Consider the following 14,815-nt stretch of genomic DNA (forward strand, 5'->3'; position numbering starts at 1 on the left):
TATGCAAATTAGCTGGCATGTTTCAGTATTGTACAATATGGACTACACTTAAAAGTATTTCACTGACTATGAAGTGTGTAGGATGTACCGAGGACAGGGGACCTGGGGGTACTTGTGCATGAAACACAAAAGGTTAGAATGCCGGTACAGCAAGTGATCAGGAAGGCCAATGGTATCTTGGCCTTTATTGCAAAGGGGATGGAGTATAAAAGCAGGGAAGTCTTGCTACAGTTATATAAGGTATTAGTGAGGCCACACCTGGAATACTGCGTGCAGTTTTGGTTTCCAGATTTACGAAAGGATATACTTGCTTTGGAGGCAGTTCAGAGAAGGTTCACTAGGTTGATTCTGGGGATGAGGGGGGTTGACTTATGAGGAAAGGTTGAGTAGGTTGGGCCTCTACTCATTGGAATTCAGAAGAATGAGAGGTGATCTTATTGAAACGTATAAGATTATGAGGGGGCTTGACAAGGTGGATGCAGAGTGGATGTTTCAACTGATGGGGGAGACTAGAACTAGAGGGCATGATCTTAGAATAAGGGGCCGCCCATTTAAAACAGAGATGAGGAGAAATTTCTTCTCTCAGAGGGTTGTAAATCTGTGGAATTCGCTGCCTCAGAAAGCTGTGGAAGCTGGGACATTGAATAAATTTAAGACAGAAAAGACAGTTTCTTAAACGATAAGGAGATAAGGGGTTATGAGGAGCGGGTGGGGAAGTGGAGCTGAGTCCATGATCAGATCAGCCATGATCTTATTGAATGACGGAGCAGACTCGAGTGGCCGTATGGCCTACTGCTGTTCCTATTTCTTGTTATGATGTTCTTTATGATCTTATTAAATGAAAGCCCTTTCCTTTCCCTCAGTGCTGCTCTGAAGCCTCAGACTAGATTATATATTTAAGTCCTGGAGTGGGGCCTGAACACAACCTTCTGGCATACAGGCAAGAATGCTACTACACAGACATGCACAATAGGTGCTGATTGAAGGGTAGAAATAAAAGCTGAAAAACTATACAAAACTGTTTTCAGTGATTTGGTGCAAGATTCAGCTGACTGTCTCAAATAAATAAATTGGACCAGAGCAATTAAAAAGTACACTATATGCGCACACTTTCTGTCCAAAAAGTACCACTATTAAGTCGGTATTTGTCAATGTTTATAATGAAAATTCTTCATTTCCTTATGTTAATAATGGCTGTCATGATTTGGCCCCAAAGCCACTAGGTGGTGCTATTTTAGCTCAACTATGCTGCTCAGCTACCTATCTTTCACCACACTCAAACTACCTTTCTCTGCTGCTGCAGCCTTACCGAAACACAGACATGTCCACACCATTAACATAGAGCATATCATCATCTATCCATTGAAACATGAAAAATCTTGCATATACTTCCACAGTCAACTTTTTCAATGATAAATACCCACATGTATACTTATACATTTATAATAGAATCTTCCTACATAAATTGTCAGGCTACTTTTGCAGCCACCCAACAATGTGGGTGCTGCAGTTACTATTATAGATGCAGACACAAGAATTTAAAATGAAAATATAAAAAGAACAGAATATATGACTTAAAAATGGAAACCAAAATATATTTGAGTTCATTGGGGGGGGGTGCAAATGAGCGAGGGGGAAGCGAGGCGGGCGAGAGCGAGCTCGCTCGCGCGAGGCGGGTGAGAGAGAGAGCTCGCGCGAGGCGGGAGAGAGAGAGAGAGCTCGCGCGAGGCGGGAGAGAGAGAGAGAGAGCTCGCGCGAGGCGGGAGAGAGAGAGAGAGCTCGCGCGAGGCGGGAGAGAGAGAGAGAGCTCGCGCGAGGCGGGAGAGAGAGAGAGAGAGCTCGCGCGAGGCGGGAGAGAGAGAGAGAGCTCGCGCGAGGCGGGGGAGAGAGAGAGAGAGCTCGCGCGAGGCGGGAGAGAGAGAGAGAGAGCTCGCGCGAGGCGGGCGAGAGAGAGAGCTCGCGCGAGGCGGGCGAGAGAGAGAGCTCGCGCGAGGCGGGCGAGAGAGAGAGCTCGCGCGAGGCGGGCGAGAGAGAGAGCTCGCGCGAGGCGGGCGAGAGAGAGAGCTCGCGCGAGGCGGGCGAGAGAGAGAGCTCGCGCGAGGCGGGCGAGAGAGAGAGCTCGCGCGAGGCGGGCGAGAGAGAGAGCTCGCGCGAGGCGGGCGAGAGAGAGAGCTCGCGCGAGGCGGGCGAGAGAGAGAGCTCGCGCGAGGCGGGCGAGAGAGAGAGCTCGCGCGAGGCGGGCGAGAGAGAGAGCTCGCGCGAGGCGGGCGAGAGAGAGAGCTCGCGCGAGGCGGGCGAGAGAGAGAGCTCGCGCGAGGCGGGCGAGAGAGAGAGCTCGCGCGAGGCGGGCGAGAGAGAGAGCTCGCGCGAGGCGGGCGAGAGAGAGAGCTCGCGCGAGGCGGGCGAGAGAGAGAGCTCGCGCGAGGCGGGCGAGAGAGAGAGCTCGCGCGAGGCGGGCGAGAGAGAGAGAGAGAGAGAGAGAGAGAGAGAGAGAGAGAGAGAGAGCTCGCGCGAGGCGGGCGAGAGAGAGAGCTCGCGCGAGGCGGGCGAGAGAGAGAGCTCGCGCGAGGCGGGCGAGAGAGAGAGCGCGCGAGGCGGGCGAGAGAGAGAGCGCGCGAGGCGGGCGAGAGAGAGAGCGCGCGAGGCGGGCGAGAGAGAGCGCGCGAGGCGGGCGAGAGAGAGCGCGCGAGGCGGGCGAGAGAGAGAGCGCGCGAGGCGGGCGAGAGAGCGAGCGCGAGGCGGTCGAGAGAGAGAACGCGAGGCGGGCGAGAGAGCGAACGCGAGGCGGGCGAGAGCGAGGCGACTTGAGGGCATGAACGAGAGAGCATTGGGGGGGGGGGGCTCGGTCACATGAATAGAAAGCTGAATTTTGCAGGAATATACAATTGCGCTTTTAAATAATCAGTACTCTCGTCTCGTATGGACAAGGTATGTTTTAAACATTTACCTCACTTTTGAAGTAGTTTCAACAAACGGTTTTCAAGTTAAATAATTTGCTGAAACAATTTTACATATTACTATGTAGTTAAAAAAACTGTTCGGCCTTACCTTTTACTTTCGAAATGACTGTTCCTGTTGCACTTAGAATGTCCACTGAATTTAACGACTGATGCTTGTTAATCACTACTTTTAATACTCTTAATAGCTCTCCGAGACGTTCATGGGCCATATGATCTAAATTTTTATTTTCTGAAAGAAAAAAATTATTCCAGTTAACAGTTAAGCTTGCTTCCTTAAAAAGAGTACTGCCCAATAAAGTTTAATCATTTACATGCTGTACTCAAATTCCTTCACGAACAATTTTAAAAACAGAATAAACTCTCCAACTCCAGAAAATGGAGCCCACAATTTAATCAAAATCTAGAAACACCACTCATTCTGATACATGTACATCTATACACACACACACAATTATATTAAAATTCTATTCTATATACATAAAAATATATCAACATACATCAACGACATGAAGGCCGGAGGGGTGAGGGATCTCAAGAATCATACAGCATGGAAGAAGGCTATTCGGCCCATCGAGCCCATGCCGGCACTTTGCAAGAACACTTCAGCTGGGCCCACTCTCTCGCCCTGCAAATTATTTTCCTTCAGGTACTTAGCCAACTCCCTTTTGAAAGCCACAATTGAGTCTACCTCCACCACTCGTTGCATAAAAATGTTTTTTCCTCGTGTCGCCTTTGGTTCTTTTGCCAATCATCTTAAATCTGAGTCCTTTGGTTCTCGACCTTTCTGCCAATGGGAACAGTTTCTTTCGATCTACTCTGTCCAGACCCCTCAGGATTTTGAACCTCTATCAAATCTCCTCTCAACCTTCTCTGCTCGAAGGAGGACAACTCCAGCTTCTCCAGTCTATCCACACGACTTAAGTCCCTAATCCCTGGAATCATTCTCGCATATCTTTTCTGCACCCTCTCCAATGCCTCACATCCTTCCTAAAGTGCAGTGCCCAGATTTGTACACAATACTCCAGTAGAGGCCGAAACAGTGTTTTATAAAGGTTCATCATAATTTCTACGCTTTTGTACTCTATACCTCGATTCATGAAGCCCAAAATCCAGTCAGCCTTTTAAACTGCTTTCTCACCCTGCCCTGCCACCTTGACTGATTTGTGCATATATCACCCTAGGTCTCTCAGTTCATGCACCCCCTTTAGAATTACACCCTTTAGTTTATATTTCCTCTCAAGTTTATATTTTTATTTATTCCTCAATTAACATAACAAAAGCAGATTATCTGGTCGTCATCACATTGCTGTTTGTGGGAGCTTGATGTGCGCAAATTGGCTGCTGCGTTTCCCACATTACAACAATCACTACACTCCAAAAGAACTTCATTGGCTGTTAAGTGCTTTGAGACGTCTGGTGGTCGTAAAAGGCGCCATATACTTGCAAGTCTTTCTTTCTCTCCTCATTCTTTCGACCAAAATTTATCACACTGCACTTTTCTGCATTAAATTTCATCTGGCACGTGTCCGCCCATTCCACCAGCCTGTCTATGTCCTCTGAAGTCTATTCCTACTCTCAATATTCACTATACTTCCAACTTTTGTGAATTCTACAAATTTTGAAATTGTGCCCTGTACATCCACATCCATGGAGGATTGAAAGAGTATGGCCAGTGCCGTGATTTCTTCCTCACTGTCCTAGGATGTATCCCATCCGGTCCTGGTGACTTATCTACTTTAAGTACATCAAGAAAAGCAGTGGTCCTAGAACCGACCCCTGGGGAACACCACTGTATACCTTCCTCCAGTCCGAAAAACAACCGTTCACCACTACTCTCTGTTTCCTGTCACTTAGCCAATCTTGTATACATAACCTTTTTAATCCATGGGCGTCAACTTTGCTGGCAAGCCTATTATGTGGCACTTTGTCAAACGCCTTTTGAAAATCCACGTACACCACGTTAGCAGCATTGCCCTCATCAATCCGCTCTGTTATCTCATCAAAAAACTCAATCGAGTTGGTTAAACACGATTTGCCTTTAACAAATCCGTGCTGGCTTCCCTTAAATTAATCCACACTTGTCCAAGTGACTGTTAATTTTGTCCCTGATTACGGTTTCTAAAAGCTTCCTGACTACTGAGATTAAACTGACAGGCCTTTAGTTGCTGGGTTTATCTTTACATTCTTTTTCAAACAAGGGTGCAACATTTGCAATTCTACAGTGCTATGGCACCATCCCCAGTTTCTAAGGAGGATTGGAAGAGTATGGCCAGTGCCGCAATTTCTTCCTCACTGTCCTAGGGTGTATCCCATCTGGTCTTGGTGACTTATCGACTTTAAGTACAGCCCAGTCTTTCTAGTACCTCGTCTTTATCAATTTTTATCTCATCCAGTATCTCCTCTACCTCCTCCTTCACTGTATCTATGGCAGTATCTTCTTCCTTGGAGAAGACAGATGCAAAGTACTCATTTAGTACCTCATCCATACCATCTGCCTTGTGCATAGGTCTCTCTTTTCATACCTAATCGGCCCCAACCCTCCTCTTACTATTTATATGCCTATACCGGTGCAGCATCGAAAATCCGGAGTTACGGAATCCAGACCGATCGATGGCAAGGTCGTCTGGAATCTATAAAATGTTCCGAAATCCGGACCCGCCGACCCTGCCTACCACGGGGTCCTCGGCCTCGCCGCCCCTCGCGCCACTGCTGCCCTTACCTTGGGGCCTCCTTGCCGGCCCGCCTGAACAGCTCCTTGGCGGCAGGACCTGCTGGAACAGCTCCACCATGGTGGGACCAACCCGAACAGCTCCTTAGCGGCAGGACCCGCCCTAACAGCTCCTTGGCGCCGGGGCCCCGCCCGACGACCTCATCGATGTGGCCTGTGGCTCGAACAGCTTCTCGGCGCAACCCTCCCCTTTCTGACGTTCCGAAATCCGGAAATACCCGAACCTCGGCTTGGGTGTTTCCAGATTCGTGACGTCAGAAAGACGATCAAAAGTCTGCAAAAGCCCGGAATCCGGAACAGCCTCGATCCCGATGCTGCAACTGTAGAAGACTTGTGGATTGTCTTTCATGTTGGCTGCCATTCTATTCTCACACCCTCTCTTTGCCCCTTTTATTTTCTTTTTCAGTTCACCTCTGAACACTAAATTTTTATTACAATCAATGGAATCTTTTCACTTGGCTATCTTCATCTCCTAATAGCATTTCTTGCACTGGAGAACTATAGGAAAAAGCACTGAACCCAGCTTTGGCACCCAACAGCTAGGCACAGCCGTGACTTGAAGCACTTAGGTAAATAAAACAGCAGTCTACTGAGGATCACAGGTGAAGTGGAAGCAGGTTAAAAGTGGCTGATCTTTGTTAAGACCTATTACCATAATACCTGGATGATGCCAGGGATGAGAAACTGAAGTTAGGAGAGTCTTAAGCCATTAGGATTATTTCCACTGTAGCAGAAAAGGGTAAAAAGAGATGTAATCAAGGTTTTTAAAATTTATACTTTTTATATGGAGAAAGGCTATTTCCTGTAGATGGTTCGTCAGTCACAAGGAATAATCAATTTAAAAAATGTCCCTAAAAGAATGAGGAGAGGTTAAAAGAAATGTTTGACATAGGTTGATGCAGCATAGAATGCTTTGTCACAGGTGGAGGCAGAAGCTACTGTGGGCAAAAACCTCCATTTTTTTTTGCCTGCTTAATGCCCATTTTATCACTGAAATGACATATAACACCCATATATCGCCCGTTTTAGCACAAAATGGAAACAGCCAGGCATTTTTTGGAAACTTATTGCTGAGTGTTACTTTCCCCATCTGCTTAACGGCAAAAAAAATATTACCACCTGCCCACTTTTTTTTTTGGACGGAATCAGCAGAACGGGCGAATTCAACACCCATAATATCGCACAGCGTTAATTCCGTGCGGAAAGTAACGCCGAGATTCAATATAAACGCCCGCCCATTGTTTTTTGTCGTAAAGAGCATGTTTACCCAAACTAGCGGCCATGGAGATCGCCCATCGTCAATTTCACCACCTCGCACACACATCGGCCACAATATCGCTCGCAAAAAAACGCCCACAAAAACGAATCACAGCGTTATGGACGCCATGTTCCAGGTCACATGTCGTGTCCTTTAAAAGGCTGCTGTGCTTCAACCTCGGCGGAAACATAGAAACATAGAAAATAGGTGCAGGAGTAGGCCATTCAGCCCTTCGAGCCTGCACCAACATTCAAGATCATGGCTGATCATTCACCTCAGTACCCCTTTCCTGCTTTCTCTCCATACCCCTTGATCCCTTTAGCCATAAGGGCCATATCTAACTCCCTCTTGAATATATCTAATGAACTGGCATCAACAACTCTCTGCAGTAGGGAATTCCACAGGTTAACAACTCTCTGAGTGAAGAAGTTTTTCCTCATCTCAGTCCTAAATGGCTTGCCCCTTATCCTTAGACTGTGTCCCCTAGTTCTGGACTTCCCCAACATCGGGAACATTCTTCCTGCATCTAACCTGTCCAGTCCCGTCAGAATTTTAAATGTTTCTATGAGATCCCCTCTCATCCTTTTAAACTCCAGTGAATAAAGGCCCAGTTGATCCTGTCTCTCCTCATAGGTCAGTCCAGCCATCCTGGGAATCAGTTTGCTGAACCTTCGTTGCACTCCCTCAATAGCAAGAACGTCCTTCCTCAGATTAGGAGACTAAAATTGAACACATTATTCCAGGTGAGGCTTCACCTGTACAACTGCAGTTAAGACCTCCCTGCTTCTGTACTCAAAACCTCTAGCTTGAAGGCCAACATACCATTTGCCTTCTTCACCACCTTCTGTACCTGCATGCCAACTTTCAATGACTGATGTACCATGACACCCAGGTCTCGTTGCATCTTCTCTTTTCCTAATCTGCTGCCATTCAGATAATATTCTGCCTTCGTGTTTTTGCCCCCAAAGTGGATAAACTCACATTTATCCACATTATACTGCATCTGCCATGCATTTGCCCACTCATCTAACCTGTCCAAATCATCCTGCAGCCTCTTAGCGTCCTCCTCACAGCTCACACCGCCACCCAGTTTAGTGTCATCTGCAAACTTGGAGATATTACACTCAATTCCTTCATCAAAATCATTAATGTATATTGTAAATAGCTGGGGTCCCAGCATTGAGCCTTGCGGCACCCCACTAGTTACTGCCTGCCATTCTGAAAAGGACCCGTTTATCCCGACTCTCTGCTTCCTGTCTGCCAACCAGTTCTCTATCCACGTCAGTACATTACCCCCAAAGCCATGTGCTTTAATTTTGCACACCAATCTCTTGTGTGGGACCTTGTCAAAAGCCTTTTGAAAGTCCAAATACACCACATCCACTGGTTATCCCTTGTCCACTCTACTAGTTACATCCTCAAAAAATTCCAGAAGATTTGTCAAGCATGATTTCCCTTTCATAAATCCATGTTGACTTGGACCGATCCTGTCACTGCTTTCCAAATGCGCTGTTATTTCATCTTAATTGATTCCAACATTTTCCCCACTGCTGATGTCAGGCTAACCGGTCTATAATTACCTGTTTTCTCTCTGCCTCCTTTTTTTTTTTTTTTTAAAAGTGGTGTTAAATTAGCTACCCTCCAGTCCATAGGAACTGATCCAGAGTTGATAGACTGTTGGAAAATGATCACCAATGCATCCACTATTTCTAGGGCCACTTCCTTAAGTACTCTGGGATGCAGACTATCAGGCCCCGGGGATTTATTGGCCTTCAATCCCATCAATTTCCCTAACACAATTTCCCGCCTAATAAGGATATCCTTCAGTTCCTCCTTCTCACTAGACCCTTGGTCCCCTAGTACTTCCGGAAGGTTATTTGTGTCTTCCTTTGTGAAGACAGAACTAAAGTATTTGTTCAACTGGTCTGCCATTTCTTTGTTCCCCATTATAAATTCACCTGATTCTGACTGCAAGGGACCTAAGTTTGTCTTCACTAATCTTTTTCTCTTCAAATATCTATGGAAGCTTTTGCAGTCAGTTTTTATGTTCCAGGCAAGCTTCCTCTCATACTCTATTTTCCCCCTCCTAATTAAACACTTAGTCCTACTCTGCTGAATTCTAAATTTCTCCCAGTCCTCAGGTTTGCTGCTTTTTCTGGCCAATTTATATATCTCTTCCTTGGATTTAACACCATCCTTAATTTCCCTCGTTAGCCACGGTTGAGCCACCTTCCCTGTTTTATTTTTACTCCAGACAGGGATGTACAATTGTTGAAGCTCATCCATGTGATCTTTAATTTTTTTTGCCATTGCCTATCTACCGTCAACCCTTTAAGTATCATTTGCCAGTCTATTCTAGCCAATTCACATCTCATACCATCGAAGTTAACTTTCCTTAAGTTCAGGACCCTAGTCTCTGAATTAACTGTGTCACTCTCCATCTTAATAAAGAATTCTACCATATTATGGTCACTCTTCCCCGAGGGACCTCGCACAACAAGATTACTAATTAGTCCTTTCTCATTACACATCACCCAGTCTAGGATGGCCAGCCCTCTAGTTGGTTCATAGAAACATAGAAAATAGGTGCAGGAGCAGGCCATTCGGCCCTTCGAGCCTGCACCGCCGTTCAATATGATCATGGCTGATCATTTTTTTCAACTTTAGTACTCCATTCCTGCTTTCTCTCCATACCCCTTGATCCCTTTAGCCGTAAGGGCCATATCTAATTCCCTTCTGAATTTTTCTAACGAACTGGCCTCAACAACTTTCTGTGGTAGAGAATTTCACAGGTTCACAATTCTTTGAGCGAAGGCGGCCTGGGTTCATGAATCTGGATGGGAAACCAAAACAGAATTCTAATCGCAACCATATAAAATGGTTTCTGTATAAAAATGATACAAAAATACATGCTAAACATAGCCACATAAAATCTTGGAAACACAGGAAGGCATTTAGCAATTGCCACTGAATTTACTCTAACCCAATCTCCCTGCTCTTTCCCATCCCCTTTAATGTTTTTCTTCAAGTGTTTATTTAACTCCCTTTTAAAATCTCGAGTGGTTTGATTTCAATAACCACTTTAATATCTCGTGAAAAAATTAATTCTAACCTTCCCAGCATTGCTTAGACAATTACTCCTGAGTTTGCGTCCCCTTGTTACTGACTCACTGATCAGTGGAAGTAATCTTTTATTATTTATCTTTTCAAATTTTTGAACAGTTCCACCTCTACTTAACGTTCCCTGCTTCAGCAAGTAGTTATGCAAGAAAACCCAGAATTTAATGACATCACAGCAGTGAACTCCAGCAAGTAGCGTGATTGTGTATGTCACAATTCATTTTAGGCTGCGGTAACTGCCCAAATCCTTGCCAATTTCCCTAACCAAGTTTCACAAACACAAAAACAACACGAGGAAGGTGCAGCACATTAGTCTTATGCAATGGAGTAGCAATGATCTAAACCATGGAGTGGTGGGTCCCAATCTCAGTCTGGTCACCATGTGCAGTTCATCATAAAGGAAAATGGAGCAATTTTTAGATTTGTGAAGCTGCAATGCGCCCCCCTGCTGGCAGCTTACCACCGATTTGGCAGAATTCTTGGAGGAGGTCACCCTTTCCCAAGCAGCACTTGACCCAGGGACATCGGGGAATGGAGAAATATTGGGGGAAGGGGAAACGAATTAATGAGAGGATCACACCAAAATTAGAATTAATTTGATTCTTGTGTCAATATCAAATGTTATGGGACATTGGTCGACATATTGGTCCAGAAAACCATCCCTATTGCAATCCAGGAAATCCTCCTCCACCGTATTGCTACCAGTTTGGTTCGCCCAATCTATATGTAGATTAAAGTTGCCCATGATAACTGCTGCACCTTTATTGCACGCATCCCTAATTTCTTGTTTGATGCTGTCCCCAACCTCACTACTACTGTTTGGTAGTCTGTACATAACTCCCACTAGCGTTTTCTGCCCTTTGGTATTCCGCAGCTCCACCCATACAGATTCCACATCATCCAAGCTAATGTCCTTCCTTACTATTGCGTTAATTTCCTCTATAATCAGAGTTCGGAGTTCGGATGTACTCTACAGGTCGTTGGAGTTGATGTGAACACCTGTAAAAACATCTTGACCAGACTGTGACCGATTGGAATTGAAGAGGTGTCTTCGTCGGGACATTCCTTGTTTGTGACCAATCGGTGGAAAACAGAGAGCTACTGCAATGGGGCCTGTCCTTTCTCACCCTCTCTTGGTGACCAAATACATGCAACAGACTCGACATCGCCGAAGGAACTGCATTATGTGCCCAATGTAAGAAGTGCCAGACAGATGAGGAGGACCAGGCATTACATCGCCCGCAAGTACAAGGAGAAGCATTCTTACCTCGACTTGCCCGACATCAACTGCCTTCGGAGACTGTGCTTCCACAAAGAGGTATGCCAGCTGATAAGGGCAAATGTGCAGCCTGCAAGCACCATCAATACTGCACTGTCGGTCGAGGTCAAAGTAACCGCGGCATTGTTGTTCTACGCCTCGGGTTCTTTTCAGGCCACAGCTGGCAACATTTGCGGACTTTCTCAGCATGCCACACATTGCTGCATTAGACAGGTCACTGAAGCCCTGTACGCACGGAGGAGGGACTTGATCAGCTTCCCTATGACTAGGCAGGCACAGAGTGAGAGGGCTCTAGGATTCTCCAGAATTGCAAACTTCCCCAGGGAGCAATAGGCTGTATGCACATCGCAATGATTTTTCATCGCAATGAAACCTTTTCAGGATGCTGAGGTTTTCAGGAACCGCAAGGGATTCTACTTCTTGAATGTCCAACTGGTTGTCGACCACCAGAAAATTATACTGGCAGTGAATGCTCAATTTCCGGGCTCACATCCTGCATGAGAGCACTGTATCTGACTTGTTTAACAATGGGCCACAAGGTCAATGCTGGATGTTTGGACAAAGGATATGGCCTCGCCACCTGGCTGATGATCCCCCTGCATGACACCCACACCGAGACCGAGAGGCAATACAAGAGCCACAAGTGCAGCTCACAATATCGTGGAGAAAACCCTTGGAGTGTTGAAGCAGTGCTTTAGACGCCTGGACCACTCAGGAGGCGAGCTCCAATACCACCCCGAGCAGGTAGCTCAATTCGTAGTGGTGTGCTCCATGCTACACAACTTGGCTATCAGGAGGGACAAGAATTGCCTGATGAGTCTGACAGTTCATCTCACCAGAGAGAGGAAGAGGAGGGCGAAGAGGTGGACGCTTACATCAGCCCAGACAATCAGGCTGACGCTGAAGCCATGCCCCCGCCCCCCCTGTAGACCGCATGAAAGGGCCCATGGTGGCATGATAGCTGCAAGAGCCTTACATCAGGAGCTCATCAATGATCGCTTTGCCTGAAAGAACGTTGGTGTTATTTACAAGGCTGACACACTGCTGGGTGTGTAGGTCATACATCAATGGTGGGCATCACCTTGGTGACAGTTAAAGTTTAAGTTCATTGAAGTGAAGTGTGATTATACCCTTTGATGTAAAGGAATCACCAGCGTGTATTGGTGCAGCTATCTGAGCCAATGCGCTACAAGGTTTTGTGAAATAAAAAGCATTTAAACCGAACATTAAGTCTGAAATCATCAGTATTTCTGTACAAACCAACACTCCTCTCCCCTCGCTCCGCCCCGCCTCTCCTCCCCACCTCTACCCCTTCCCCTTTTGACTCCAAGCCGCCTGGCTGAGGTGGTCCATGCTTCATTGGCAGGGGGGGGGGGGGGTGACGGCCGAGGCACTGCTTGGATGGATACAGGAGAGGACGTTCCCGAGGTGGGAATGTGCTCCGTTGCTGCTGGCTCTCATGTGTGGTTGGTAGTGGGGGTGCAGTGTAGCGCTCCGGGACCACTCTGCCACCAGTGTTCCTGGCAACCAGCTCCAGGGCCTCCTCCATCCCTTCCACGTTATATCTTATTTGTTGGACAAAAACTTGGTGCCAACTATGTTCTTGGTACTTAGTAGGCTTTTTCCTACTGGCTTTTTCCACAACAACCAGACAAGCACACACCACAGCTGCACACACTTTCAGTACATCTAAGCTCCCTCCCTCTCTCTCTCTCTGTCTCCTCTTCTGCGCATGTCATGATGACCCTTGACCTTCTGAATCGCGGGAATCAAGCGTTGCCATGCCGTTGCTAAGGACGGCCACACTTTACGGCAGAAGGTCAAAAAAATTTAACACTGCCCCCCATTTGATATTGCTCGCGGTAACGGCCATTTTCAAAAATGTAAACTAGGTGTTTTGAGAATGGGCGAGAAGCCAGCGATCTGAAAATCCTTTTTTAACGTCCACGCCGGAAATAACGTCCATTTTTAGGTGATAAGTGCAAAAGTGGAGGTTCTACCCCTGTGTCTTTTAAAGGAAAAATGGCTGAACATTTATATAGCACCTTTCATGACCACCGGACGTTCCAAAGTGCTTTACAGTCAATGAAATAATTTTGAAGTGTAGTTACTGTTGTAATGTAGAAAACGCTGCAGCCAATTTACACACAGCAAGCTCCCACAAACAGCAATGTAATAATGACCAGATAATGTGTTTTTGTTATGTTGATTGAGGGATAAATATTGGCCAGGACACCAGGGATAACTCGCCTGCTCTTCTTCAAAATAGTGCCATGGGATCTTTTACATCCACCTGAGAGCGCAGACGGGGTCTGGGTTTAACGTCTCATCCGAAAGAAGGCACCTCCAACAGTGGCGCACTCCCTCATCAGCATTGCACTGGAGTGTCAGCCTAGATTTTTGTGCTCAAGCCCCTGGAGTGGGTCTTGAACCCACAATCTTCCAACTCAGAAGCGCGGGTGCTACCAACTGAGCCACTGATACAGGGATAAGGGTGGAGAGCAGAGCAGTGGGATTCATTTTGGAATGCTCTAGCAAAGAGTTAGGACAGACACAATGATCCAAATTACCACCTTCTGTTTTATAACCTTTTATGGATTTATGCATCAAAGATGTTAAGACACAATGAATGAGGCCATAATCTGGCTCAATGACTCATCAACATAGGCGGTCCCTCGTATTGACGATGACTGGCTTCCACACCAAAAAGGGATGAGTTCACATGTGTTTCAATGAAGGACCTAATATTCCAGGTCTTGAACTACATGTTGAAGGGTGGAAGATGCCTGTGCGTGGATTTTTTTTTTTTAAAACGTGTGGTGGCCGTTGCACACCAGCAACCACACAGGCTTGACAGAGCTAGGTCTTGGTCCAGTGGCAAGGATTAACCAAGATGACTGGAGACCAGCTCTGCTACACAGACCTAGTGCGCTCACATATCTCAGTTTGGGCTAGCCCGTGCTGCCTAAGGACCCTTGCCTCTGCTGCGCCCTGAACTCACGTCTCTCCTGGGCCCCGATCACATCTGCTCCACGATCTCTCGCCGCTCCTTCGCCCCGACCTCACCTCTCCTGATGTACCTGCCCGCGCTCCAATCAGCGATCTGGATTTTGGCGATATCCAATCCAGTTACCCACTTCACAGCCATCCCTCTCTTGCACCAGCACGCGCTGTAGCTCCTTTAAGGCCCTGACCTGCTGCTGATGGTCCTCGCTGCTGATGGATGAATGCCGGATCCACGCTGCTCCTCTTTTAATGATTTGGGAGATGTTTGACTGTCCGTGTGGCCTCAAGACACACCACTTTCAGACGCCACACTCAGAATGACTAGGACTAAAGCAACTACCCAAAGTTAAAAATTAGTGATCGTTTAAAAAGTGATTAAATCAGGTGTGAATAACTTGCAACTGATTTAACTTATAAACATATGATACCACTTGTTGGGAAAAATTATCAAATTGTTGTACTTG

General features: G+C 46.6%; 1 protein-coding gene across 3 annotated transcripts in view; it reads right to left on the reverse strand.

The window, feature by feature from the left end:
- LOC139268457 (rho GTPase-activating protein 29-like) overlaps positions 1-14,815 on the reverse strand; it is a 148,663-nt gene that overhangs the window by 76,847 nt on the left and 57,001 nt on the right. For all 3 annotated transcript variants that reach the window (XM_070886631.1, XM_070886633.1, XM_070886630.1), the window contains one exon: positions 3,049-3,189. In XM_070886631.1, the coding sequence (XP_070742732.1) occupies positions 3,049-3,189 (141 nt within the window). The remainder of the gene's footprint in view (positions 1-3,048; positions 3,190-14,815) is intronic.

This window comes from Pristiophorus japonicus, chromosome 8, assembly GCF_044704955.1.
Source record: "Pristiophorus japonicus isolate sPriJap1 chromosome 8, sPriJap1.hap1, whole genome shotgun sequence".
NCBI lineage: Eukaryota > Metazoa > Chordata > Chondrichthyes > Pristiophoridae > Pristiophorus > Pristiophorus japonicus.